Below are 27,210 nucleotides of genomic sequence, written 5' to 3' on the forward strand. Positions count from 1 at the left end.
CCCTCCAGTTGTGCCTTGTACTCCTTTCGTTAATAATACAACTAAATAGTTATTAATTTCCTGGATCTTGGACACGGCTTGCAACACATGCTGTTTCCAGGTACATACAGAGACTACTGGAATATGCGCTACCCCCCTGATAAAGTGATCAGGTTTATAAGTCATGTGCTGCCTTTTTGTAGAAGAAAGGATATTAAATGCCGAGGACAAAGAGATTTTCCCTCCGAATGCCTTGTCGTTTAACGCCAACAGGGGGCAGACTACCACAGGATTGACTTCTGAAAGGGGTCTCGACACGCACCCGCGGGGTCAGTACAGAATCATCGCCAAGATCAACAGCCCAGAGAACAGAGGCCATTCATGGAAGCCTCACTTCCGGTTGCCATCAGATGGGGAAAGTGGCAACCTACAAGAAAAGGATCCGACGTCCGGACGCTGATGGAAGCCAGGCCTGCCCTAAAACCAGGAAACCAGAGAAATGTACACAAGATGGAGTCAACGAAACAGGGCACGACGTCCTGGGGGAGACCAGGAAGAGAAACAAAGGCTGGGAGCCATCTTCATGGAAAACGGAATTACAGATGTCCGCATTGCATATTAGGGGGGGGAGGGCTGACAGGGACGGCGCTAGGGCCTTTCAAACTTTTCAGATGAGATATAGTCCCGAGCAGGGGTGTTGCTAGCTCTGGAAAATATCTGGGGCTACACTAATGTCGGGACGGCATGATGCGGGGCTAGCTATAGCCCCCTCTGCCTCCCTACCCCCCCAGCAACGCCTCTAGACCCGAGCAGCTGCTGCCTACCCTATGCATTCTTGGCGGTAGGCTGCTGCTTTTTATGCAGCAGAGTTTGGAGCTACAACTCTGTCACTAGTACTCGGTAGGATAGAACTCTCAAATCTGTAAGAAGCAGCCTACTGCCTAACACCATATATAATTGGCAAGTATGCAGCCCCAATGCTGGCAGTCATCCTCTTTAATTTAGTACATTGCATGTGCAGTTTCCAGGCTACCTTGCTGGTGATCTGATTGTCACCTCATTTGGGCCTCTTGCAGTACTACATTAGCACCTCGCTGACAAATAGAGCCCAATAGCTTCAAAATTGACATTTAAGAGGTTTAAATAAGGAGGAATGCAAAAGTAGGGCGTAAAAGCAAGTCATTGGCCATTCATGCCTTATTATTACCCCCCCCCCCCGTTCAACCTGTGGAATCTGCTTTCATTTGCACCTGATAATGAAGAGGCGGGTCCGTAAAAAAACAAATGTAAAACGTCACCTGCAAAGCACGATTTTGCCAGCTGTGTTTATTTTTTTTAACAAAACTGAGCATTACATTGAAGAGGACGGGTGCTTTTGCCTGGCTTCTCTTCACAATTACACTCTGTATTGTAAATGCTGAAAAGTGCATGGAGGGGACAGAACAGTAAGTGCGAGCTCTAGTCAGCGATCTAATGCATGAAATGTGCATTTCATTTGAAATAGCTCCTTGCTGGCTGCCCATCCTCTGTAATGTGCAGCTATTTACCCCCACCCTGCATTCCTCTATCTCTCTATTCTAATCTATGCACCCCACAGGTGCTGCAGACTGCTTTTCTCAGCTGTTGTCCAGGCGGAACCAAAACATAATTTTTAAATGGGCCCCACGATCACCAACACATTTTCAGCTGGCCCGGAGTGCAGTCAGGCAAGAGTCAGGCAAGTCTTCAGGAGCAACGAGACTTGCACAATGAACAGCGACATCCTGTCTAGTGATGACGCTAGAGCACGTGATCGCATGCAGATCAAAATGTTTGAAGTATAATTGGAGGTTTGACTATTACAGGGATCGGTGGAGGAGGAAGGGGGGCACTTTTGGGTTTCACATGTGGGAGAAGGGAGTGCAGTGGGGTGTGGGTGATTTGATGATTGTGGTAGATACGGATTTGGAGAGAAGGCCGAGATGGATGATGAGATCTCCAAAGGTGTGTTTGGAGTTGGCGAATGTGGTATCAAAGAAGAGAGGTATGCGGGGTGAGATCAAAGCTTTGGGTCAGGAGTATGTGGCAGGAAAGGAAGGATACAAGGTGTTTACGGATGGTTCAAAGGATCCTATATATGGGAGAGTGGGAATGGCGTATTATCTAGAAAGCATTGGGGAGTATAAAATAGGACGACTGACGAATGATGTGTCTATTTGTACGGCTGAGTTGGTGGCGATTGCATTGGTTATTGACAGGGTGTATGAGTTGGGGTATGAGAAAGTGGTGGTGTTCTCAGATTCATTGAGTGGGTTACAGGCGATTGTGGCAGGGGATGGTGATAGGAAGGATGTGATTTTGGACATTAGGATGAAGATTGATCGGTGTGTGCGCGAGGGTATGGATCTGGAGTTGGCGTGGGTTCCCAGTCACAGTGGCATTTTGGGAAATGAGTTGGTGGATTTGGCGGCGGGTGAGGGTATGAGGAGGGGAGCGATTGATGTGAGGTTGCCTTTGAGTGTGGATGAGGTGAAGGCTGTGATGATGAGACGGGTCCTGGATGAGTGGCAGGAGAGGTGGGTGAATGGGGTGAAGGGCAGGTGGATGTTCGGTGTTCGTGGGAAAGTGTCGGTGAAGGTAGATGCAGGGAGTTCAGAATGGAGGAGGGGGGAGGAGGTGATGCTGAATCGGTTGAGGATAGGTCATGTGGGGCTGAATGACTGTCTATTTCGAATAGGGAAGCGTGAATCAAGGGACTGTGCGGTGTGTGGGGTGGCTGAAACGGTGGGACATTTTTTGATTAGGTGTGAAAGACATGTTACGGAGAGAGAATTGATGAGGGTTCGGTTGAATGCGTTGGGAGTGGCTGAGCTGAGTGAGAGGATTATACTGGGTGGTGATGGGGAGAGAGGCAGGAGGAGGAGTAGTGTGATGTTGGATTTTGTGAGGCAGACGGGGAGGTGGGAGGAGTTGTGAGCTTAAATGGAGTCAAATAATAATTAGTGGGTATGGTGCACATCATCCTATAGGATGGGGAAGCGCCTGCGTGGGTCCGCCCATGCTTTCGATAATTAAGAAGAAGAAGAAGAAGAAGAATGGGAGAGTGCAGCGGGGGACCTTGGGCGCAAGCCACTTAGAGAATCCGAGCGGAGAAATGCGGTCACGGACTGCGCAAGCTCCATCGTAGTAAAGTCGTTGAAGCTGGTATAACGCTGAGCTGTAACTGACATAAATCCAAGCTCTTGTGTGAGATAAATATGTATTAACAGCGAGGTTAATGATTTCTATTATCACAAAACTCTATCGCTTATTTCTCCTTGCGAGCATTCAAGAGTAGCCTGTGTTACACATTCAGTGAGTGATAGCCTTACGGTGTGGCAGGGTTTTTGCAATGTAGATCGGGGAGAATGCAAGTAATAAAGCGTTAGTACCCCATTCCAAGGGGGGTAACTAGGGGACTGGGAGGTTACCCCGCAGTTCCAAACCTTGGAAAGGGGTGCTAGCATTATTAGCACCCCGGATTACCAAAGCGATAACCCAGGGTGTTAAAAAAAAAAAAGGTATTTTCATTCAAAGAACAGGACACCGCGCTCGTCCCCTTCGATGAATAAAAATACTTGTCCAAAATGGCCACCAAGGTTGTAGAAGGCTGGGCCCAGTATGGAGTCCCTCTGCTATTACCATGACGAACAGACAAGCGGGAGGAACTTAAGTTGATGCAGCGGCGGCGGGCGTCGCCACAGCAACAATCAGATAACTGAGGCAGGGGAAGGGAGTTGGAAAAATATATATTTTTTTAAAATAAACTTGAGGGTGGGGCAAAAGATGGTGCTGTAGGGCGTGGAGGCGGCCTGCGGGTTCCATGGAATGCAGGCTGAGATCAGAGGTTTCAGCGCGCGATACGTGGAACTGATTGGCTGCAACCCTTGCCCCCACCACCCGGGTGCTAATAGAACTATAAACCTTGTTTAAAGGAAAGAAGAAGAAGAGACACTCATGGTGTGTCTCATTTGTAGTGCCACTCAGTGCTTTGAAGCGCTGCCGATTCAGAGGGGAGCTCTCCTCGTCAGAAATCGAGTTGGGGCCCGTCGCCCGTCCAATGTGCAATCTGTCTAGGTGGGTAGGGCATCGCTTATTTTTCCTAACTATATTGTTTGAGCAAATATCCATTTAAAATCCTGCTTTATAACTAACATTATTCACATGCAGTGGTGAATGCTGGCTTGTCTGTTGTAGTTTATGTTCATTGACAATTTATATATGTTGTTGAATGTTGGTATGTTTGTGTTTCCTTCATATAGTCGGTGTTGTCCATGTTTGCTTCCGGCTACTTATTTGGTAGGAGGAAGCGCATTTCGTTAATTTTATTTATTTATTTATTTCTATAGCGCCGTTAACACGCGGGCATCAGGGCGCTAATATCAACACGATAGTACAAACATAATGACAGGGAAAAGGAGTCAAGCCCTGATGTTCTATTTAAATGTCAGTGGAATTGCCAATTAGCAGAAAAGGTAAGTCTCAAGTGTTTTTCAGAAACATTTCCAGTCAGAGATTTCTTTAATCTGCCCATGCGGGTCACTCTAATGCTGGTAATAATTTAAATTGGTACTCAGGGGACTTATGTTGTGCCCATCTCCCAACACCAGCACAAAACTCCTTACGTTATCCCCACCGCTGGAAGTCTAACCTGCCTCCATTTATTAAGTAGTTTGCATCACATTATAAAAGACCATTGCACCGCACATACAGGGCTGCTCCCTAAAACCTGAAAGGAAACTGCATGAGTGCTGCTTGTATGCGTGACCAAAGAACTCCTCCAATGAAAAGCAAGAAAGGAGAATCTATGAGAAAGAAAGGCTCATGCGCGAAAACAAAACTGGAGACAGCATACAGAGCAACGGCCACTACGAGTCATAGTCCTGGAGTATGGGGTCTTGTAAGAAGAAGACTTCCGGACATGAGTGTACATTTCCTCCTTCAAACAGTCAAAATGATTGCCATAAAACCGGTTGTGTCTCCTCTGTTGGGAACTGAAGTTACAGACCCCTGACTACACCATCACTGAGTCATTGTATCCGAAAGTAGACTTTCTAGAGGCCTCCTGCTCGAGGGTCTCTGAAGTATTCTCCATTGACTTGAAGCTGCAAAGAAAATAGACACTATCAAAAGTCATTCCTCCGTAGACGATCACTTTCTACCAACTACCAAGGCTGCCAACATCCTACTCAGAGACCGTATTCAAAGCTATGTGTTAAGTAAATCCACACCTAGATTCAAACTCCAAAAAGCAGGAGGCCGCAGCAGCTTCCCGGTGGTGGCGGCTAACCACTGGACCACCCTACCTTCTCATCTAAGATCTGAAGCCGTTTACCGGTCCTTCCGTAAAGGCCTCCCAACCTGGCTCTTCTCGCAAGGTGCATCGCTGGCACCTGCTCCTTCATCACTAGTAATGAACATCATGTAACTGCAAACCTGACTCTACTAACTTTGCAACTGTTCAATCTACTGCAGTTACTGTAACTATTGCTTAGATGCCTTCACACTTTCTGCGCTCTACAAATGACAGAATAAATAAATAAAGTATGGTGGTGTGTATGATATGATATGATATTTGATTTATATCGCGTTCATGCACAAGTGTTTCAGAGCGCAACCAGGCAAAAGGGGAGGGGAACAAGGGAGAAAAAAAAAGAAAAACGGCGATCTTTCTAGGCCCAGTGACATTTAAGAAGGCACAAGCGTAAGGAAAAGGCAAACAGGGGAAAGTGCATGGAAGGGGGGGTGGAAAGTATGAGGCAGAGGAGAGGAAAACATAAATCAATATTATATAAAATAAATAATAAATAAGGGCGATAAACCATGCTAGTGCAGCCAGCAAGTGGCAGGTGAAAGTTAGTCAGAAAGGTATATCTGATACGTGCAGAGTAGGATAAGCCTGGGACATAAAATCATCTGAGGCCCCAATGAAAAATTGCAATCAGTTCCTTTTTTGGACAGACTGTTTTTCACATAGCGTATTTTAAACTGTATGTGGTTAGTGCCAATGGTCAGGAACAGTTAAACTGGCCCATTCTGGCCAACACATGTGCCCACGCTAGAATCCTGGGTCTGCGTTTTGGGCACAATGGCCTTGCTAAGCAGATTTCAAAGTAAGTTCTCGCAGAGGAAGCAGAATATTTTGGCTACTCTGCCAGGGGTTCAACGGAACTAGAGTCACATGACCGGCACTGGCTACCAATGAGGACCAGAATTGATCAATTCATTAATGGGAGTAACAGGACATTATTCCTAGATCATTCAAAACCTCTCTGCCACACAGAAACCTTAAGATTACTACTCAATAAGGGAGCATCAATAGACAGGGACATACAGATGTGACAGGGCTTTGCTGGAGATCCAAGCAACTATAGAAAGCTCGCCCTCCCTCCCCCATATTGAACAGATCCCACACAGTAGATGCCAGTGCGTACAGGTTCGGAGCCACAATAACTCAACAAACATTCGGGTCCGAGAACTGGGACCATTTGCATCCAAGAACTTAACTGTGATTATTATACTAAATATTATCATAGTGCGTATTCAGCCTGGGCCTACCTTTGGGAAGTGAGGGTGCTCTTTGCAAGTCATAGGGGGAAGCAGAGATACAAGGGAACAAGGGCTAACGACGCGAGGAGGAAGGTAGGGCATTTGGCATCAGGGTTCTACAAGCAACCATCGGAGGAAAAGTTGGGGATCGGATCACCCAGTCTCAGGCAGGGCCGGGAGGGGGGGGGGCGTGGGCGCCCCTAGCTGTTAGGGAAGAGCCATTCCTTGTAAAGGAGGGACTGGTTCTCCTTCCTGAAATGTAAAATTGAGGGAGCGAGTCTCTTGTTGATGTGGAGGTACAGAAGGCGGGTGGCGCAGACATAGAAGACCTGTTATCTGCGTCTTTCCTTCATGCACCAGCAGAGTACTAGTCTGCACATGTCCTGCCTTCTGGTGGATTGTGGGGCTCCGGAGATGGTGAGCTTCTCAGCGATGTATCTTGGGGGCTTGAGAGTGACAACCTTGTCGATGATGAAGCAGGATTTAATTGGGTCAGTGCAAAACTGCTCAATCATAGAAGAAGACATTCTGATATGTATTTGCTATATTGACTAGATTCCCTCCCCCCATGTTCCTAGCTGAATCCACATAAATAGCTTTTACCAATAAATACACTGGTACTAAACAGTCCATAAAAATATCTTTATTCCTTCATACTTGAGCCCTATCATTGATTGTATAAAATGTTATATAAAATATGCACAGGTTATTTTCAAGTATGATTCACCTGTTTCTCTATTGAACCCATTAGTATTGCCAATGCATGTATTTATAGTTATGCTGCCCAGTTCATGATGTGATGACAACCTGGCCATCATTGATTACAAATGTTGACTACTTTACAATTTACAAATATCCTACCACTTGGCTATCCATGGAAACTGACATGTTTCAGTCGTACTGCATATAATAAGTGACACTCACCAGGAGGCTATTTAGATCAAGCTTGTGTACTGATCAACATGCAACCAGATGGCTTTTCAGGGTCACCATGCAGGAGTGTGTGTCCCCCTTCCCCGCACCCTCCCCCATCCTCCTTCCCATGCACTTGTGCGATCTGAATGTCACCTGGCCTAGTAGGATCTTTGTCTGTCTTCCCTGTGTTCCCCCTCCCTTGCCTCGTCGCATCTTGAAACACTTGTGCATAGACGCATTATAAATGCCATATCAGATCATAAACCACACTCTCATTTCTACCAAGCTCCTGAGAATATTCCTTTCCTTCTTAGATTGATATACTTAAGAAATGCAGGAAATCCTTCTCAGTTTGTGAATTTCACCTTTCAAAGAATATTTTGAGTTAATACCCTGGATCATTGATTAAAGTTATCCTGTCTTTGAGATACATAGAGGGGCACACAGTCCTCATGTGTTCCTTTGCTGTGGTAGCAGCTATATTGCACACTGCAGCATCAGTTGTATTATTGCTTTCCAGCTTTGCATCCTAACGATGGCGGTCGTGCTGAAAAATCATGTATTTGTTGTCAAAAACCATGGTCCCCCTATAACAACAAGGCAGCACTCGCAGCATCAAAGCCAGACTAGCCAGATTAGCCACCAAGCTATAGGGTTCCCAGTTCAGATGCAAACATGTGCCCAGGTGTGCCCACGACCACTCAGACTACCTGATGCCTGCAGTAACCTGAAAAGAAGATTGGAATGACAGACACTATAACAGATGCCATAAAAAGCACAGGAGTCAAAGCCACCAAAACACCAAATGAATAAAGACGAGACGCTGTGATGGGTCAAGCCCTATGGAATAGGCGTGTGGCCAGATGAGGTGCATATGTACATTCTACATCTATCGTGATAAGAAGAACAGGGGGTCATGTGAGTAACCGTGTAGAGGAACAGTATTCTTTTAGCAACACAGAAAACTGAAACAATTGAGTCATTCCATGAAGGGAACATAAGAGATGCAATGACGAAGAACAGACTCTACGACCAGTACAGGTGGTACACCATGACCATGGGTGGGGAGCACACCCTGACACCCGTCACAGCTTGCCAACATGACTACCACTGAGCTGTGACATGCCAGACTCATCTCAGAAGTGCTCCGACGACCCAATGGAAAAGGATAATGTTGGACTTGAAATACCCAGTAGACCACATGCAAATCAAGCAACTGTATTCAGCCATCACTGTGTGGTTTTAAGTCCATTTATTCAAAGCAATTGTGTCTGAATCAACCAAGAGGGTAATCGAAGAAGTGTGTTAAAGAGAAAGCTCTCCTCACAGCTCATGACCTAGAACAGTGCCAAGATAATATCACAGGAGGGACGCTACCATTTTGTGGGATAATAGCCAAATGCAGGAGACAACGCCGTTCATCTCTCAGGGAAAAGGCAAAGTAGAGTTCACCAACCGCTTTGTGAAAGGATGTGTCCAACTGGCCAAAGTCACAAGCATGTATCGTGGACTTGGAGACCATCACTTGACACTAAACACCATCACCGGCGGGGCCGAACTCCAACTGATAGAGAGTAGCAAACACTCAAATCACTCTAGGGAAGACTAGGAACATGTGTGAAACATCAGAATAATGTCCCATCAATTAGAAAATGGCAAAAGACGCACAGAAGAGATGCAAAAAAAGGGTGTGAGGAGAGGCACGCTGTAACTATGCCCTTGTTCTATGGAGGAGATGGAGTTAAGATAAGCTTGCTCAATAAAGATTGACCCAAGAACATCACACCGATAAAGGTCACGCAGGATGCCATCACAGACAATAGAAATCCATGCAGTATTGAAAAGATTTTCTCTGTTTCAAAAATGGCCTATGGCAGAACACACTAGAAAAGAAATTGAGCACACATGATATATGGGATGTCGAGAAATAGATCAAGAAGTTAGAGGTGGTCCAAAGAACCATAAATGTTTAATCAAACCTGATTTGGAGTTTGGCCATGAACAGGTTGTTAGTGAAGAGATACTCTGTGTACCTACCGATATGAGCCCGGACCGAATGAATTCGACGAAAACTCATCCTCCCGCAAATCGTTATAATTATCGCCAAGTTCCATTTTTCATTCCTTCACCGCTGTATTGCACGAGTCCTTCCTGTTCTACCCTTGTGAGAGGAGAGGCATGTGTGCACATGGTAGCCAAGAGCATAGGCAACACAGCATTGTAGAGGAGGTGCTTAACTTGCTAGACCCCAGTCCCTCCTCAAACTGAATGCAGATAACTTGTAAGGCTGATGAATAGTTTCAGTATTACAAATATCAGAATTGTAGCGCTTTTTAGGACAAAAAGCACATTTTAGGGCAATATATTTGTTTAGGGTCAGAATGCCTTACGCAGGTGAGGGTATCTGAGGTATTACACATATATTATGAATATAAAAATGTAGTCTGAAAAATGAACAGAAACCGAGTTATGATCCCAACCCCCCATTGGTAGCAGCTCAGAACATTCAGACTAGAATAAAAGTCAACTAAATTCTAAAAACAAGATGGTGGAAAAATCCATAGTCATGCAAAGATGATTAAATAATTCTCTAATAGCAGTTCATGGATAGTTCATTGCAGCTGATGCATATTTTTAGAACTTCTTGGCAGCAATTCTGACATTGATGGGTTGAGGGAGGCTAGTTAGCAGTCTGGGAAAGTAGCAATTAGAGCAGACAGCTGTTTTGTTTGCAACAAATGTGATGAACAGCACAGTATAGCCTGCCAAAAAGACTCTGGTGATCTGATAAAGATTGCTCCTTTCATGACATCAAAGGATTTATAATAAAGGTCAGTAGGATCTCACACAAATTTTATTAGCCTATATGCCATTTAAATGACGCATGCCAAGTTATGTCACATGGACCTGGTGAGTGGCAGTTATATCAGCCAATCACAGGTAAACAAGGGGTTTGCTTGTCGATGTAAAAGCCAATCAAAATGTATTGTGTAATGAAATGTAAAGTTGCATCAGCCGGAGAAAAGTATAAAAAGGAGCTGATTCAAGAGCTCATTGCTGCCACTTCTGATGTCTTAATAAAGATCACTTTTGAAACCAGCCCAGGTACCTGTGTGCCTCCTTGCCTTGTGTCCAGTCTCTGCTGCCTGATCCACAGATGTCCTCCTTTCAGCATGATTTAGAGAAGGTGACTGTCTCTTGGCTATGGGCATGAAACGCTGAGAAGAGCAGAGGAAACATAGCATGGTTTTGTGAAGATGGCCAGCTCTTGGCTGTGGTCATGAAACTCTGATAACAACAGAGGCAACACAGCATGGTTTAGAGAAGGTGCCCGGGTCTTGACTCTGGTCATGAAACACCGATAAGAACTCCTGCATGCTAGCCATCCTGGGCACTTGTTAGGCATTTGAGAATTATAGGATCCTCATCCTCACAAGAAGACGAATACTGCATCCCTCCCAAAGGAGTCACCACTTCCTCTTAACAGCCATCTCCTCCCATGTGGTCCACCAACATAATACCACCCCCAGGGTTAAGATCAGCTAGCATCTACGTTCCTCTGGCCACATGGGAGAAGATTGTAGGCCAGGGATCAGTGATGACTCTGCCATGGGTAGCGGAAGTGACATCACAATACACTTGACCTCTGATGACATCACAGGAAAGGATGTCCTTTGACCCCACCCCAAAGTGACATCACAGGAAGCGATGGAGCATCACTTTTCACCCCTTGACAAAATAGGAAGTGGCATCACATAGCATTGTTCCTAAGTACACTACGAAAAATATGGTTACGATATCACTGTAATGTGATTTACAGTTCATACAAGAATGGATCACCATATGTATCATTAAAATCAGTGTGTATAGGCACATATTACAAAATTACTGTGAATGCAAGCAGACGTCTAAGGCCAAATGATAATGATGTGTTATTATATAGCACTTACACTTAAGAGCTTTATACAGAACAAATATGCCTACAATATCACCCAACCTGTGTCGGTACTCATTTACAAGTATAGGCACTGAATTCCCAAAGATCCATTTGAGCATTAAGTGCACAAGGTTCTGATATAAGGGACATAGATTTGTGGTATTGCTTAGAGGTCTGGAATGTGGGCCCTTGCAGAAGTGTGGAGATGGTCTGTGACTATTTACTCATTATATGTCCCTTCTGATTTTTTGGATTATGACTCCCATGATCCTTCGTCATTGACTATGCCGAATAGGGATTTTGGGACTTGAAGTCCCAAAAATCTGCAGTGCCAAGTAATGACTAACTATAGTCTATGTAGTCTTGGTTGAGGGACAATCTGGTGGACATACATGGTAAGACTCTCGGTACAGTGTGTTATTAGGAGGGATGTACCGAATGGTGGATTTAAGTATCCGGCTGACGAATAGTTGTATAACTATTCGGCCGAAGCCAAATAGTTACCTTTTTAACAAATAATGTTATGTAGACAAGAAGACCATTTTTGTAAATAAATTTAAAAAAACACTTTACAGTTTATATATATCCATTCTTTATTGCATTTAGAAGGGGAATTTATTTTTGCTTGTTTTCATTGCCTGATAAAACGTTCCATCACAACTCCAATTACTTTTTACACATCACACACAAACTATATAAATAATGAGTAGAAAAGTAGGTGGGAGAACGGAAGACTTAACCAGGTGACAGATACCCTGTGTTAATTGGCAAAGGGCGAAGCCCAGGTTCCTCTGTAAACAATACTGTGGAAGTTTCGAATTGCAGCGGACCTTCCCCACCTGCAATTGTGGAATACACACATGGGTAATTCAATAGCAGAGTCTGCTTCATAGGTATGGAAGCAAAGTGGACAGAGGCAGCACACACCCAGCTCCCCCATACCGATTCAGTTAATGGCCGGCCCTGTTCACCACCCTCTGAAAGATGCATTCACACCTAGTGGGCCTTTGTTCAGAGGTTGCATAGGTTATCTGCTGCACCCGGGTTGCATAATGTGTGATTACAAGGAAATTCAGACCCAGTTTGAGCTGATTCCATTCTTTGAATTGTATCACCCACACAACACAGATGTTACACAATGTGTTATCTGTATAACAGTAAATAAACTAGGAGAAATATAAAGATAAATGTTTTAACCTGAATAAAATAAAATAAGTGAGACGCAATTCTGCAACAAACAGAGGAGCGGTCCCTGCAGACGGGGAGGACTACCCAGGCAATTCACAAACACGCACCTCTGCCATCGATCGCAGTCTCTGCCGGTGGATAGGTCCTCTGCAGCATGGCACCTCCAGGCAGTGCGCCACATCTTGCACACAGCAACAGTCAAATGGAACTGTCTTACAGGCGAGGGTGCTCCTGCACAGCAGCCGGCAGCACCAACATGCCCATAGCTCGGAGGAGGTGTGCACATGCCAGCTTTATGCCCCTGCCATCTGCTCCCAATGACATCTGACAAACCTGCCAGCAAATCCCCTTCCCTAGCTGCTGATAAGATGGACCCACCTCCTCATCGCTCCCATCCTTATTTTAACAGGCAGCACTGGAAAATGCTGCTCTGCACCCACCCTCACCCTCCCTCACACTACACTTTTGTGTGTGTTGCTGCTCTCTTTACACAGGATAATGGCTGAGCCTGCCGCAGACCGCATGACCACAAGCCGACATTAGGGATGCTGTATAGTATAGCCGCTTCAATAGGCCTCTCCCTACCCCATTACTCCGTCAGGGTTGCGAAAAGGGGACGACAATCGCATGCACCGCCCGTTGCAACAGCTAAAGCTGCTCTCGCCAATGCAATCTCTCTGTCATACCCTAAAATCACAAATGCATTATGAAACCTGACAACTGTGGGCTGCCTTCTCACGCAAACAGAACACGCTGCTGCAAAAGTCACGACACACTACTAAAGTACGCTGCTGGTGCTGTGGTTGTCAGGGCAATTTTACTGCACACGTGTGTGTGTGTGTGCACATTGTGTTGCTTAATACCCCCCATAAGCCATACGCATTTTGCAAAACTGTTTACTTGTAACCTAGAGATCATAATGAAACATATATTACAAAGATTACTATTTGTAAATATGGGTGTAACTTTCGCTTTGAGTGGGGGTTTTAGTAAGTACTGCCTAAAGACGAATACCTGGTTTTAAGCCGAACTTCGGCCAAAAACTTTCTTGAAGCCGAAGTTCGGGACACCCCTAGTTATTAGAAAACTTCTGAGCTCCATTTAATGCAGAGAATGTCAATATCATGGAATGTCTGCAGATAAATATTGCAACTCTAACAGAAAATCATCAGAATTAAATTCTTACCGAACAAAAGACATTTATAGAAAGCTATAGATATGCCACGACTTTATCGAAGAGTGTCTACCGCAAGAAGACTGAAATTTCATGGGGAAATGAAATGCTATATTTAAATGTTGTCATAAACCCTTTCAGTTATGTCACCTGTCCTTACAAATTGCAAATCTGTTGGGGTGGTCAAGGAAAGGTCCCAACGATAAAGAAGGGTTCATGTTGCGCACGCTATATTTGTAGCTGGGGATGCAGCGATCTGGGAGCGATGTTGAACTTTAATATGCATCCAGTGTAGTTGAATGGGATATGTTACTTTAGCGTTACCTTTTGTTTCAAGTTGATACATATTAGATTTGCACGTGCATAGAAAGATAAAATGCTAAAACCACATAATCAAATATAAACACGATTCAGACAATGAGTTGTTTCATTATGTGCATGCGAGGACGGGGGGACCTGTCATGAAGGAGTGATTGTGGAGGAGAAACAACAGTACTTAAACATGCCCGCACACAGAAATACACATACAGGGAATTTATAAATCTACAGGTGTTGGGCTTTCTTTATAAATGTATTCAAACTCTGCAGGTGGGAGGCCACGGGATGAATTCTTCCCGTTTGGGAATAACTAATTTTGCAGGCTTGAAGGTTGAAGGAGAACGAATGATTGACCGAGCAGATGGTCAGCCGTTGAACAGGACAATGTTTAAGGCTTATTAGTTCCGCAGAGAGCAGATGTAATTTCCTTTTAAGTACATGGGAATTTGCAGAGGGACCTGGCCATTTGTTTTGACCAGTAATAAACATAATATGATACGACATTTAACAATCCTACTAGGCCTTGTGTCATTTGGATTGTGAAGTGCCACTACGAGGGGGAAGGAGAGGGGAAAGTAGGATCAGTGCAGCATGCCTCTGAATACGTGTAGCCATGGTAGTATAGTTCTGGGTAGTGCAGGAGGCATGGGGGTGGGGGCTGTAGGGGTTAAAGCTACAGCCAGGAGGCAGTGCAAAGGAAGACTGGTCATGGAGGAGCCTGGTACCCAGTGAGACTGTGAGGGAACCAAGCAACCAGTCAGTGCAGCAGACAGGTAAGTTAGCCAGGGAGCGAGAGAGAGAGAAAGCAGAGGAGCAAAGGGGGGACTTTAGCTGCTTCTGGAACTTCAGGTGGTTCGACTCAGGTCTGAGAGGGCTAGTGAGGCCATTCCAGAGAGAGGCACCAGCATAGGATAGAGATCTACCCCCCACTCCCTTCCTGGAGAAGCATCTGACCCTCAGAGAGTTGGAGGTAGCTGAGCAAAGTGCTCGAAAAGAAAGGTATTTCGGAAACAAGAGTTGGATGTAGTGCATGCTCCAGCTCCAGAATGCCTTATGGATGATGCAGAAGGTCTTAAACGTGATCCTTGCAGCCAATATGAGCCAGTGGAAAGATCACAGGGCTGGAGAGATATGGTTCCTGGGCTTGAGGCCAAGGATATGCTTTGCTGTCCTGTTCTTTATTAGTTGCAGGGGGCATATAGTAGAGGTATGCAGATTGAGAAAGAGGCTGTTATAGCAGTCCAGCCTGGAGAGAACCAGGGCTCTAGAGACAGTGAGCTTCTGGGGGAAAGTGAGGAAAGGTAGACTAGGCCCAGGTGCAGCTGGAAGGGGGCTTTTTGGCAAGGTCCATGATGTGAGGAGAGAAGGAGAGAGTGAAGTTGAAGATGACGCCAAGGTTTTTTGCCTCACAAGAAGGTGAGGTTGGAGGGCCCAAGAAGAGTTCCCAATGAATAGGATCTCTGTCTTACTGGCATTAAGGCAAAGACCGTTGGAGGGGCACCAATCCTGAATCATGGATAGACAGTGAGGAATGAGCGAGGGAGGAAAGTAGGCTGAGGGAAGCCTTAAAGAGAGCTGAGTGAGTGTGAGAGTATAGAGCCTTGGGGGACACCACATGTGGAGAGAGGGGTGGTGGAGAGAAAGAACCCAAGTTGGACCGGGGAGGGACGGTCCAAGGGGAAGGAGAGAGATCAGCCATGCTAGGGCCTAATCCATTATCCCCAGGTTCACACAGAGTCAGTTGATCAGGGTGAAGTGATTGGCCATGTTGAAAGCAGAGAAAAGGTCAAGGAGGATGAGGACCGAAGGAAACTGGAGTCAAGATTAGAGAGCAGATCTTCACGGGTGTTCAGGAGAGCAGTTTTTGTGCCTTAGGCTGCTCTGAAGCCTACCGATGGTCATGGAGACAACCAACCAATTTAGTGCGGAGATTAAGCTGGGAGATGGCCAGATTTAACAGGAGTTTCTGAAGTATCCATGCAAACTATGTGCAATTATGTTTAAGGTTAAGAGGTTTCAGGCCAGTTGTGACTTGTGATGAATTATGTTTTCATATGAATGTGTAACCATCTTATGATGTCACAACCTACCACGGACAAATCCCAACGAGGGGTGTGCTATGAATATGATCTGAAGATGCTAGTTAAGATAATAATGGCCAATGGGATAGAAAGATTTGGAGAAAGATGGGATTTCTTTGTATAGGTTCTGTGCAATCACATTTGAGGGGGAGGAATGTAATAAAATATGTAGGAGTGTTTTAACTATTCGCAAAAATGTATATAATGTGTCAACTTATGTGGTTCGGAGAGACTTGGTTTAGTTTGACTCCATAGGATAATCTATCTGCTCCCCGGATGATTGTACAATAAACTTGCTTTACTTACAAACGTGCACTCGCTTCTTAAGTGGTGGGCTGCCTAGAGTTAGAGTGATAAAGGGCCCACTGCTACAAATCTAAAGAAAGAGACCCATACAAAATCCAGTGAAAGGGGCCTAGTTGGTCTTGACCGCTAGCAGCCAATAATACGTGTGTGTATATTTAAGGGATCATTCTTGTAAGTTATGAATTAAGCAATTCTTCTGTTATGTCTTACGTCTCAAGAAAATTACCTTATGAAGGAGAAACACCGTACTGGTGTTTGGTTGACAGTAAAATCTTAAGTAAAGCTATTTCCAAATATTATAAACTTGCAAAAAAAACCTGAAGGTTCTGGATAGAAAAAGTAGCAGATGTGTGTTGGCAGAGGTATTGTTTCTAGAAGAGGTTAATGTATGATGGGACATCAGTGACATCATTCAGTATTGCATATATGGCTCACTGCGGGACCCAGTAGATCACATTCTGTAACCAGAGGTTGAAGTGAGTGGAAACTATTGAGAGCAGAGTCCTACTACTTTTTACTTTTTACTGTTAATAGTCCCACTACATTTTACAACCATTTTTACCATTCTGGGATTTTTTTTAAGTGAATGCTCCTTCTTCATTTTACCATTCACAAAGTGGGAAGCACATCTCGCACTAGATGGATTATAGATGGATTGACCTGAGCCTGGGGAAGATGGAGGAGGTCCTGCTAACTCTTAGAAGTGTTCGCTTTTCATATTCCATTTCTTATTCTTTGTGGAAAATGTATCAAGTTGTTTTCTAGGATGGTTAAAGGCTTAGATGTTAGATTGAGAAAGGTCCAGGCTATTCACAAGGATTGCTGTTATGTCACCAGCTGGTCATGCAGGATTTATCCCTACAAGCCATTAGACAAGAGTGCATTTGTGATAGGAACCCTGTAACTAGTAGCCTTCCCTGTTGTAATGCACTCTTGTGAAGTACATTGATGTGATCTCTTAGAATACTCCAGGTCCCTCAAAACCTGATTGGCTTCTGCAGAAAAGTGATCATGTTCAAGCAGCTAACAGTTTCCTGCTCTGGAGATCCTTCATCATAAAACTATCTGCAGAATCTTCAAATGCATTAATGAGACTTTGCCTGCTTCCCTTAAATATATCATTACACAGTATATCCAAAAATACCAATTTGTTTTGTCCTTTGCTCCACTTCACTGCACATGTATGCGGGGGTAGATCCCTCGCTGCGCCCCTCAACCCCCCCACATTTATTATTAACCTAACCCATCCCCCCACATATATATGCATTGAAAAGGGGCTTTGACTATTCAACATTTTTGGGTTTGCAGTGGTGGCCTGTGATATTTTGTAGTAATACCCTGGATAGACCCTTTGCTCTATGAAGGACCACAGACCATATATACATCCTGATGACTCACTGTCAGATCAGAGGCGATTTAACAGTCTTGCGACCCAGACAGTAAATATGACAGCACAAGTATCCCTAGTTCAGGTATGGGTTCAAGCAGTGTTAAGATCAGTGAATAGAGGCAATTCATTTCACAAAGGCGATAAGTAAAAAACAGGGAGCCTCTTCCTTTAGACTTTTCCACTCACTGCGTGGTCAGTCTGTGACAACCACACCCCGTAGACATGCGTGTTCCAACTTGCTCCCATTTGCCCCATCCCTGCGGGGTTCCAATTCCATTATGTTTTTGATACACTTCACCCACTGCTCTAATATATATATCATATAAAATAAAACGTGTATATATAATATGTAGTACAGCATACATTATAGAATTAAATCTTTATATAATATTAGCAACAGTCCCTGGCCCATACCATGAAGCAGAGAGACCGGGTGGGGATGAAAGTGTGGTAGTACGCCAGCTACGCAAAAACAGAGGCAATGCTCCGAGGCTGCTACTGAGGTACAGAGCGGCCCAGTAGAGGAGTACCTCTGCTGCACGGCAGTTATAGGCTGGGCTAGAAATGTTGGTGGCTCAATTAAGTTATAGGTGTGCAGGCAGCCCCTTGAAGGTAAGGTGGGAGCAGGGTCCTGTGTACATAGTTAATGGATGGCTCCATGAGAAAAGTTTTTGGTCTTAAAATGAATTGCCGTAGAGAGCCCAGGAGAACTGGTCATGGCATTCCTGGAATGCTGTGAGCAGTATGTGGAAATGAGCAATTTGGATGATGTCTCATCCAGTGTTCCATCCTCCTTCCCTGGAAAGGAAAATTGGAACATTAAGTTGGAGAAAGGGAGTGGGTGCAGGCTTTGACTGTGGGCGTGGGGGGATCTACCTCTTCAATATATCTACTTCTGCATCCACCAGTACCTCAGATTACGAGAGGGAAGATGAAAGGGGGAGGCAGTTGGACAAGACAAAGTTTCTACAAGCTCTTGCTCGATAAACCAGAAGACTTCACACTATACACACAATGCAGTGCGTATGCAATATAACTTCTTTGTCAGGATGGTTTTAACAGAGCTCATTATAGCACATTAGTGGACTTACCACTGTTTTTCCTCAACCACAATGCAGTACTTCAATTAACTTCTTCCTGGTCCACTAACCTGCCAGGACTAACCACTAATAGTCCCTTTTCTGGTATACTCGCCTGCCAAGGTACAACTCCTTCCGCAACTACAAGTACACTGTGGTAAGGCTTGCTTCAAACTTTAGAAAAGTCTTTGACTTTTAACAACGACATTGGGTTTCACAACTTCTTCTATAAGGGTAGAGTAAACATAGACAGTGTTTGTTCCACTATTTTGTTTGTCACATGCAATGCAGGTTAAACACCCCATCCCCCTTGATGATGTCTACAAGGAGTGTTTCTTTGCTGTCACCTTTGAGTTCCTTCTACAACACCAGTTAGTTGTTGTTAGGCGGAAACCTGTGCAGTTCCTTCTGGGACCACTGCAAAAGATTTAGGACTACAGGTGTTTGGCGGTGAACCCACTTGGTAGCGGTCTGTACCACACAGATTCACTTGGTAGCTGTGGCTGAGCAGTCAGACTTCCCTCAAGAAGAGTTGAGCAGTATGTGGAGTACACAAAATAGGGCAATTCTTCCCAGCAAGACAAGCAAACACGCAACGAGGCTTAGTGTAAAGATATTAAGGTATTTATTTATAACGAATCATCTATGAAAAACGCTATGGCACTTTCACTGCAAACAAATGAAACACAATTACTCTACGAAGAAGAAACGATCAATCCCCCTAGCAATATTTCGACAAGTCTAGGTTCTACCGGCACCACTTATTTACAGACAGAGGTGTATACCTCAACCTAGATGACACTCTAATATTAGTTAGGACGGGAGAGAAAAAGATAGGCAGGTTACGAAATCAACACAGTTCAATACTTCATGGGCAAAATGTATGGTAAGAAGGCAAGAACCACAATAGATCATAAAGTTCAGAGGCCAGGCCCACTCGGAGAGAGGCAAGGCGATATGTCCCAAAAAGTTTCTAGTGGAGATGCATTCAAGTCTTTGTAGCAAATTGTTATCGGCAGATTGAACCAGTTCAGAACAATAAATGAGAAAAGCTTGGAAGCGACCCAACGGAAAGGAGAGGATTAAGACACCTCACTCGAACCGATCGAAAGGGAAGCCAGGCGGACACGGTACCTTGTTGTGGAGGGCAGCTCCGGCAGGGGCAGTTGTTCCTGGTAGTGGATGCACGTCGGGTCTTTGCCAAGAGTAGAGAGGTTCTCGTCGTCGAAGAAAAGTGAAGTCCGGTGCACCACCAGGGAAGAGACCAGCCGCGGAGTGCTCCGTCACAAGGCACCACCTTTTGGTCGCGGTACAGGGGTAGTGGCTATCCGGTTGCCGAGGTGCGCTGCACGGGCAATTCGACCACTGCGTCCTGAGGCGAATAAAAAGCAAAGATGACTGGTTGTTCCCACCAGTCAGGGGAAGAGACTCTCCGGCAGGGAGATCTCCTCTGTCGTCGGGAAGTGGTGAGTCGGCTCAGCAGGGCTCCACCGGAGGTGTCGTCGTTGCAGGTCGGCTCAGCGTTACCCTCGTCGGATTCTTAGGTCCTGTGGCGACTTCTGAAGATCCAGTCCCAAAAGCCCTGCTTTTATGCAGAAAACCCCCATTCATTCAGCCTAGCTGTCAATCAACACATGCTAAGTGTTGAGCGGGAAGGCTCACCACTTGGGCCAATCACTCCAGAGTGCGACCGGAGTTGGCAAGGCAACTCGGTCCAGGGTGCCTAAACCCCCTCCCACACCCCTGTGGTAACCCAGACAGAATGGCACCACTTTGGAGGGTCTCTGTACAGAGCCCGCCAAAAGTGGAACAAAGGGCTCAACCTTTGGTTTAGGAGTCACAGAGACGAACACAGACGCCATTTTAAAAACCGAGTTCTGGCATAAAATACCATCCGATAAACTTATTTACGATAAGTAGACAGGTGATATGTTAGAGATTAACGAGAAACAGTATCAATCTCTAACAATGGGAAGAATCCTATAGGGTTATATTCGGGGTCGAATATAACAAGTAGTTTCCACTGCCACCAGCCAAAACTCGACGAGGGGGGACGGGACAGTGCCCCCTCAAATAACAGACCCAGGAGTAATCGAATTACCCCTACTAGTACGTCCACAATAGGATGGTTTGTACTAGTTCTGTTAGTAAATTTAGGTCTAGTAAAGCCAATGGTGACTTTACATGCCCGGGGAGACAGTAGTCAGTCCCCGGGTATGGAGTCTATGGTGGAGGTCCGCTAGGACGCCCCAGTGCTACGGCACATAGGGTGCGGTGTAACACACATAGAAAAACATATGAGACCCTATGGAGTAAAAGACCCCATAGCCCATAGAACACATTGATATTCAAAGGAATTACACACATACATGTCCAAGAGTGGGAGGAAAAGAGTCTCACTCTTGGCAGGATGGAAAAAACAAACTCCCCAAATCCAGCAAAGCCGCTGGGGGACTCACTAGGTTAGGAAATTCAGCCTAAACAGAGAATTCTCCCTAACAGTTGTTGGTAATGTTTCTTTTCTAAGTCTCCCTTTTTAGGAAAGTTGTATCCCCTTTTAGTTTTAATTGCTTTTCTTTGGCTTAGGCAATGCTGTCTTACATTTTAAGTAATCTCCCTTTGTGTAGATTACATTTGTTTTGTTCAAATATTGTACTCTCTTTACTTTGGCAATGCTGGTTACAATGTTTCTCCACCCGTCCTCTCTCAATATCAACGTTACGCCAAAAATGCTTTAATTCATTTGTTTGGTATTCAAACAGTTTGCATTCTGTCACTGGTCTATTACAGAGCACGCCAGGATTACCTAATGAAACCAACTCACTGGTCTTTGCCTGTGCTTCCATTCAACCCGCTACTGCTTTAACTCCTTCTCTCATCAGGGCTGACAACTCTGGTCAAACTCTTGTTGCTTGCGCCTTCTGCAGAGGGAGCCTGCTTTGCTCCTTGCATGCTCCGGTGGATGCCAACCACCGGAGTAGGACACAGAATTAAAAGAGCTCCTCTCTCCCATGGCACAGCCAGTCTTAGCACTGCTTCCCACTGCTAAATCTCTGCAGTTCGGATTCCAAATCATACGACTCTCTCGGCACCACGTACCGCTGGTAATAAAGCGACAGCTCCAGCATCTTCTTCCTTCTGCTTCTGCAGCTCCCACTGCTGCTGTCGAATGGCCTTCACCTGAAGGGGCTTTAAATATCTAAATGTCCTGCTCAGGTGTGGGTCATTAGAACCACTAGACTGCACACTACAGTTCTGCACCTCTGAGCCCCTCTTCCATGTCTGAGTACTAAGGGCATTATGGGACTTGAAAACCCTAATGTTCTGATACATCTTAACATCATGTCTTCAATTTTACAATAGGCCATCAAGACCAAGGGTGAAGTCCCCTCCCATGTGATCTTCCCACAGACCACCCGCCCCAGGGTCAGGATCAGGTAGCGGCTGCCTTTCTCTGGCCGCATGAGGCACATGAGTAGGGTTGTGTGGTTATTGCCCCAGTCATCTGTATGCTGGAGTATGCCTCAGAGGGTAAATATTGGAATGAGGAAGACAGGACGCAGAGATAATCTGGGAATTTCTTACTGGTAAACTTCATTACTCCTTGTCCTGCTCTTCTTCGACACAGTACTTACGAACCACTGCACCCATCCTTATGGCAGCGGTATTCAAAAGGTTTCATGCTGAGGCTCCCCCTCCCCCAAGTAAAAATGTTGCTGCCGAGCCCCCGCTTGAGTAAAGATATTGTTGATGAGACCCCCAGATGACATATCTGCATATATTTTCTATTAAAATTAGTCACCACACCAGTGGTGGAAGTAGGGCGGCAGCGATTGGGAGTGGAGCTCCTCTACCTTTTTTAATTAAATGTTACTGTTCCTATACTTCTATTTTAAAAATAAACCATTACGTAATGGTTTCGTTTTGAAATAAAACTGTAGGAAGAAGTTGAAACTTTATCTTCACTGCACTGAACATTCCCTTAAACAGCAAGCACATTTTTTGAGGGGTTTGAATGGTGCGGCGTGGGAGTGGGTGTGGCGATGGGGTTTGTTGGGATCAGGAACAGGCCAGCATAGTTCCACTACTTCTTTTCATTCACTTCAACCACTGCCATACTCCCTTTTGGGAGAGCCTGTCAGCCCCCTGGAAAGCCTTCTGGTAGCCCTAGGGGGGCTACCCCGACAGTTTGAAGACCACTGCCTTATGGTGATGTCTGGATCCCAAACAGAACTAGTATGGGACTTGGTTCCGTAGAGCCACAGAGATATATGTGATGTAAGTTAGGGGGTAGAGCTAGGAAAAATGAAAAACTAGGCATTTCCCCAAGATTTCATTTAAAGAAAGAAAAAGACATGTTATCTTCTCTAAACTTCTAATGCATGGTTGCCATTGGGTAGATGTCCTTTATGTATGTCCAGTCCCCGGGTCCAGGCGAGCATGAGGCTGTGTAAGTACCTACAGCATATCAGAAGAGCATCGACAGTAGAGCCAGTGGCTAGCATGACACGTTAAATGAGACAGGCAGTGGAGGCAGCAGGTGAGACACACAAGGATGCTAGATGTAAGAGGGGAGTGATGGGAGGGAAAGCCATATGGATCCATGGCCACTCTGGAGAATAATGGCCAGAAGTCCTGGATCATGATTGATTCTCAAGAATCGAGGTTTCTATCCCAGGCACTAATAGAAAATATTGACTGTGTTTTGACCATTCAACGTCAGCAAGATTCACTTCATAAAAACAGATGTATTGTCCTATATTATGCAGACTAATGACAACTTCTCAGCCACTGAGAACACAAATTCACAAAAATCACTAACCAAGCAGCTTGAGACAATGAAACTATGCCAGATGATTAAAGGAGCAACACACACAGCAGGACACACTCTTGACGCAATCTTCGCCAATAAAACACTGATCTCAACTGCGCCACCAATACAAATTCTATGGAGCGACCATTTTATCATACCTTTCGTGATCCAACTACCAGCTAAAGCCCCCAAACGGCCCCAAAAGCTCCCCGATCTGGAGTACCATCAAAATCAGTAACTTAATGAACAACTGGAATCCTCAAAATCATCAACCGCAACCCTGGACAGAACGGACCTAGACAAAAAGCAGATCTAATCCAGAAATGGATCGGCAAAACAATAGACAGCTTATCCTCGGAAAAAACATTAATCCCATCACAAAAGAAAGTAGTGTCAAGATGCTTTACACCCCACCTCAATACAACGAAAAAAACAAACCTGGAAACTTGAACTAGAAGGGAGGAAAAACTACGATCAGGCAAAAAGAAAAAATGATCAAAAATAAATCCGAGCATACAAAAAGGAAACTGTCAAAGCCAAAAAGAAATACTACAACAACCGAATTACAAAAGTCACCAACACCCAGAAAGAACTATTCAATGTCATAAATGAACATACAAAATCGGATCATACAAAGCATACCAATCAACCAGACCATGCACGATGCCCTACCTACCCTGGAACGAGAAAACAAGCTGCAAAGCTTCACCCAAATATCAGGAGAGAAATACCTCAAGATGGTGAAACAAAGCAACAAAGCAGGCTCCCCAATGGACCCTTTGCTACCTGACATCTATAAATCAATCCTTACACAGGGTACACCACCGGATAGACCCATGAGAGGGACAGAGACGTTACTTCTCTCTTTCTGGGATGACCTAAAGACTAACATAGAATCCAACACAAACTCGGCACTGATACAGCTCGACCTCTCCACAGCATTCGACACAGTCAGCCACAATATTCTCATCAAGAGACTTGAAGAAATAGGGATCATCGACACAGTGCTGCTCTGGATTAAATCTTTCCTATCTGAAAGAACAGAAACTGTATGGAAAAAAAAACATTCAAATCCATGCTGCAGGACTTCATTTATGGAGTACCACAAGGATCCTCCCTATACCCACTCCTCTTCAACATCTACATGATTCCACTAATCAAATTCATCAAAAGACATGGCTTTACCTGCTATAACTACGCAGATGCCACCCAAATCATCTGCATAATCGAAGATGTACAAGAGAAGAACACAATTCTAATAGACTATCTAAAAGATCTCTACGATGAACAAAAACAGCGTTAAAGTCAACCCGGGCAAGTTGGAAATCATGATTATATCCAAAAACCATGGAAGTAACCAACACCTCCCATGGCCCACAGAACCAGGAACAGTGCCCACACCATCCAACATTGTCAAAAACCTAGGAATCCTAACGGCAATCACTAGAACCACAAGTAAATGCGATAATCAAGAAATGCTTCTTCCACCTGAGCATGATCAAAAAGATTCTACGATTCCTCTCCTTCACACACAAAACACTGGCCATCATTTCCTCATCATGTCCAGGATAGACTATGCCAACAGCCTATACCTAGGAATGCAAGAGTATCTACTGAAGAAACTGCAACATATACAGAATGCAGCGGCCAGACTTCTCCTCAAACTATCACGAAGAGACCATATCACCCAAGTGCTAAAGATGCTAAATTGGCTGCCAATCAAAAAACGAATTGCGTCCAAAACAATATGCATAACGCACAGAGCAATCCAGGGCAAAGGAGCATAATTCATACAAAAGATGTATAGATCCGCATTCTCTTGCCTAGCGGCTAAACTTTGGAACTCCCAACAGAGAGAAATACAAACCATGAAGGACGATCTAAAATTCAGAAAACTCCTAAAACCTGTGTTCTTCAACTCAAAACTGGACGAAAATGAATAAGCAACTTCCACACCGCATGGAATGAACAGAGAAATTGCAGGACGGGGAACTAGGCCAGACCACGATGAAGTACAGGGAAATAGAAAGGCCTTGAATGGGAGGGAGACCCAGGTGCACAGTTCCCATAGAGGGCCTTACCGGAAAGAAAGGAGAGGGATAGGACCAACCTAAATTGGACCACAGACAGCGGGAAGCAGAATTAATGGGGAAAAAGGGGCAACTGAACAGATAAACCACGGGGCCTAGGGAGCTCAAAGCACAGGGAAGAGATCACCCCACGCTCAAGAGGCCCATTTAGGCGATGGTGGCTGCACTCCAGGATGTGCCAGGGGGCAAAGCGATGTAGACATCCATTAATCTCAACACGGGGTTGCAGGAGATATCACCACTAAAATAGCCCTGCTAACAACTCACAACTGTGCACAGAAAATATGAGTGAGACCCCTAGCACACCACAATGCACGACAATGGCAGGAACATGTGCCGCAGGTGGCCAGAACTGAGGGGGTATCATTGAGTATCAGCACAAACCGACCCCACTAAAAAAAAAACCTCTGCTTACACCACTCAAACTCTAAACTAAACACAACCACACCTGTACAGCACAACAAACTGCACGCACTTCAGTACACCGCAACAATGAAACAAACCTCACATAGCCATGCACAACAACACTTGACAACTACCGACTGAAAATTCACACCTATGCTCAGGGAACACTGTAAACTGAACTGAAGCTGCCAACAGCACATCACAGCTCTTTTGTACTTTCTTCCCGCCCAGTCCTACTTACTTACCCCCCCCACACGTTGCGCTCTTGCTTTTCAGCTCCGCCAGAGCACCATGGGACCTCTCAGGTGGCGATAGTGCGTGGTATAAATATCCTTTAACATAACATAACATATGCAGTCTAATGGCAACCCCTCAGCCACTGGGGTAGGTTGGGCATGATGTAACTCACCACTTCCTCGGTTCCATTCTTGCACGGGGTCCAGGCGTGCGTGTCATTACTGACCTGGATTTTGTAGGATGTCACCCAGTCATCTCTGGAGAAAAAGAGAAAGCAAGAGAGTCATTGGAACTGTGGATACCATGTGGAGTGCTTCTGCTCGCTTACGTCACAAATATCAGGGCTGCAAACTGTAGACTTTAAGGGGGAGCTATGAAAACCATGTTCAGTGCACCGAGCACAACCTTATAACTCTTTCGATAAGTATGGAGCACTCTGGGCTAGGACTTAGACATCTAATCACTCTAAACGTGCAGATGTGTACATGAATGCTCATGTTCACCATTGTCTTTGATCCATAAACTGCAATGCTATTAATAGACAGCTCATATTTGTTCATGTTCATTTTTCATAACGTGTACTTCGAGCTGTACAGTATAACACCCTATATTATCATTATCTGGATGCCACTTGTCTCACTTTAAGTTTGGAGTCTCATGATGGAGTCTCATGTCTCACTCTCTCAGATGTATTTACATAGTGAGGTTTGGGAGGTGGCATTCATTGTGTG

At 44.9% G+C, this 27,210-nt stretch overlaps 1 protein-coding gene across 1 annotated transcript in view; it reads right to left on the reverse strand.

The window, feature by feature from the left end:
• The window catches only part of LOC138516918 (probable carboxypeptidase X1), a 547,949-nt gene that overhangs the window by 128,711 nt on the left and 392,028 nt on the right, over nucleotides 1-27,210 (reverse strand). Inside the window, exon 5 of the mRNA XM_069632377.1 lies at nucleotides 26,652-26,736. Coding sequence (XP_069488478.1) covers nucleotides 26,652-26,736 — 85 coding nt within the window. The remainder of the gene's footprint in view (nucleotides 1-26,651; nucleotides 26,737-27,210) is intronic.

The sequence above is a fragment of the Ambystoma mexicanum genome, chromosome 6q (genome assembly GCF_040938575.1).
Source record: "Ambystoma mexicanum isolate Mex_15411 chromosome 6q, UKY_AmexF1_1, whole genome shotgun sequence".
NCBI classification, from domain to species: Eukaryota; Metazoa; Chordata; class Amphibia; order Caudata; family Ambystomatidae; genus Ambystoma; species Ambystoma mexicanum.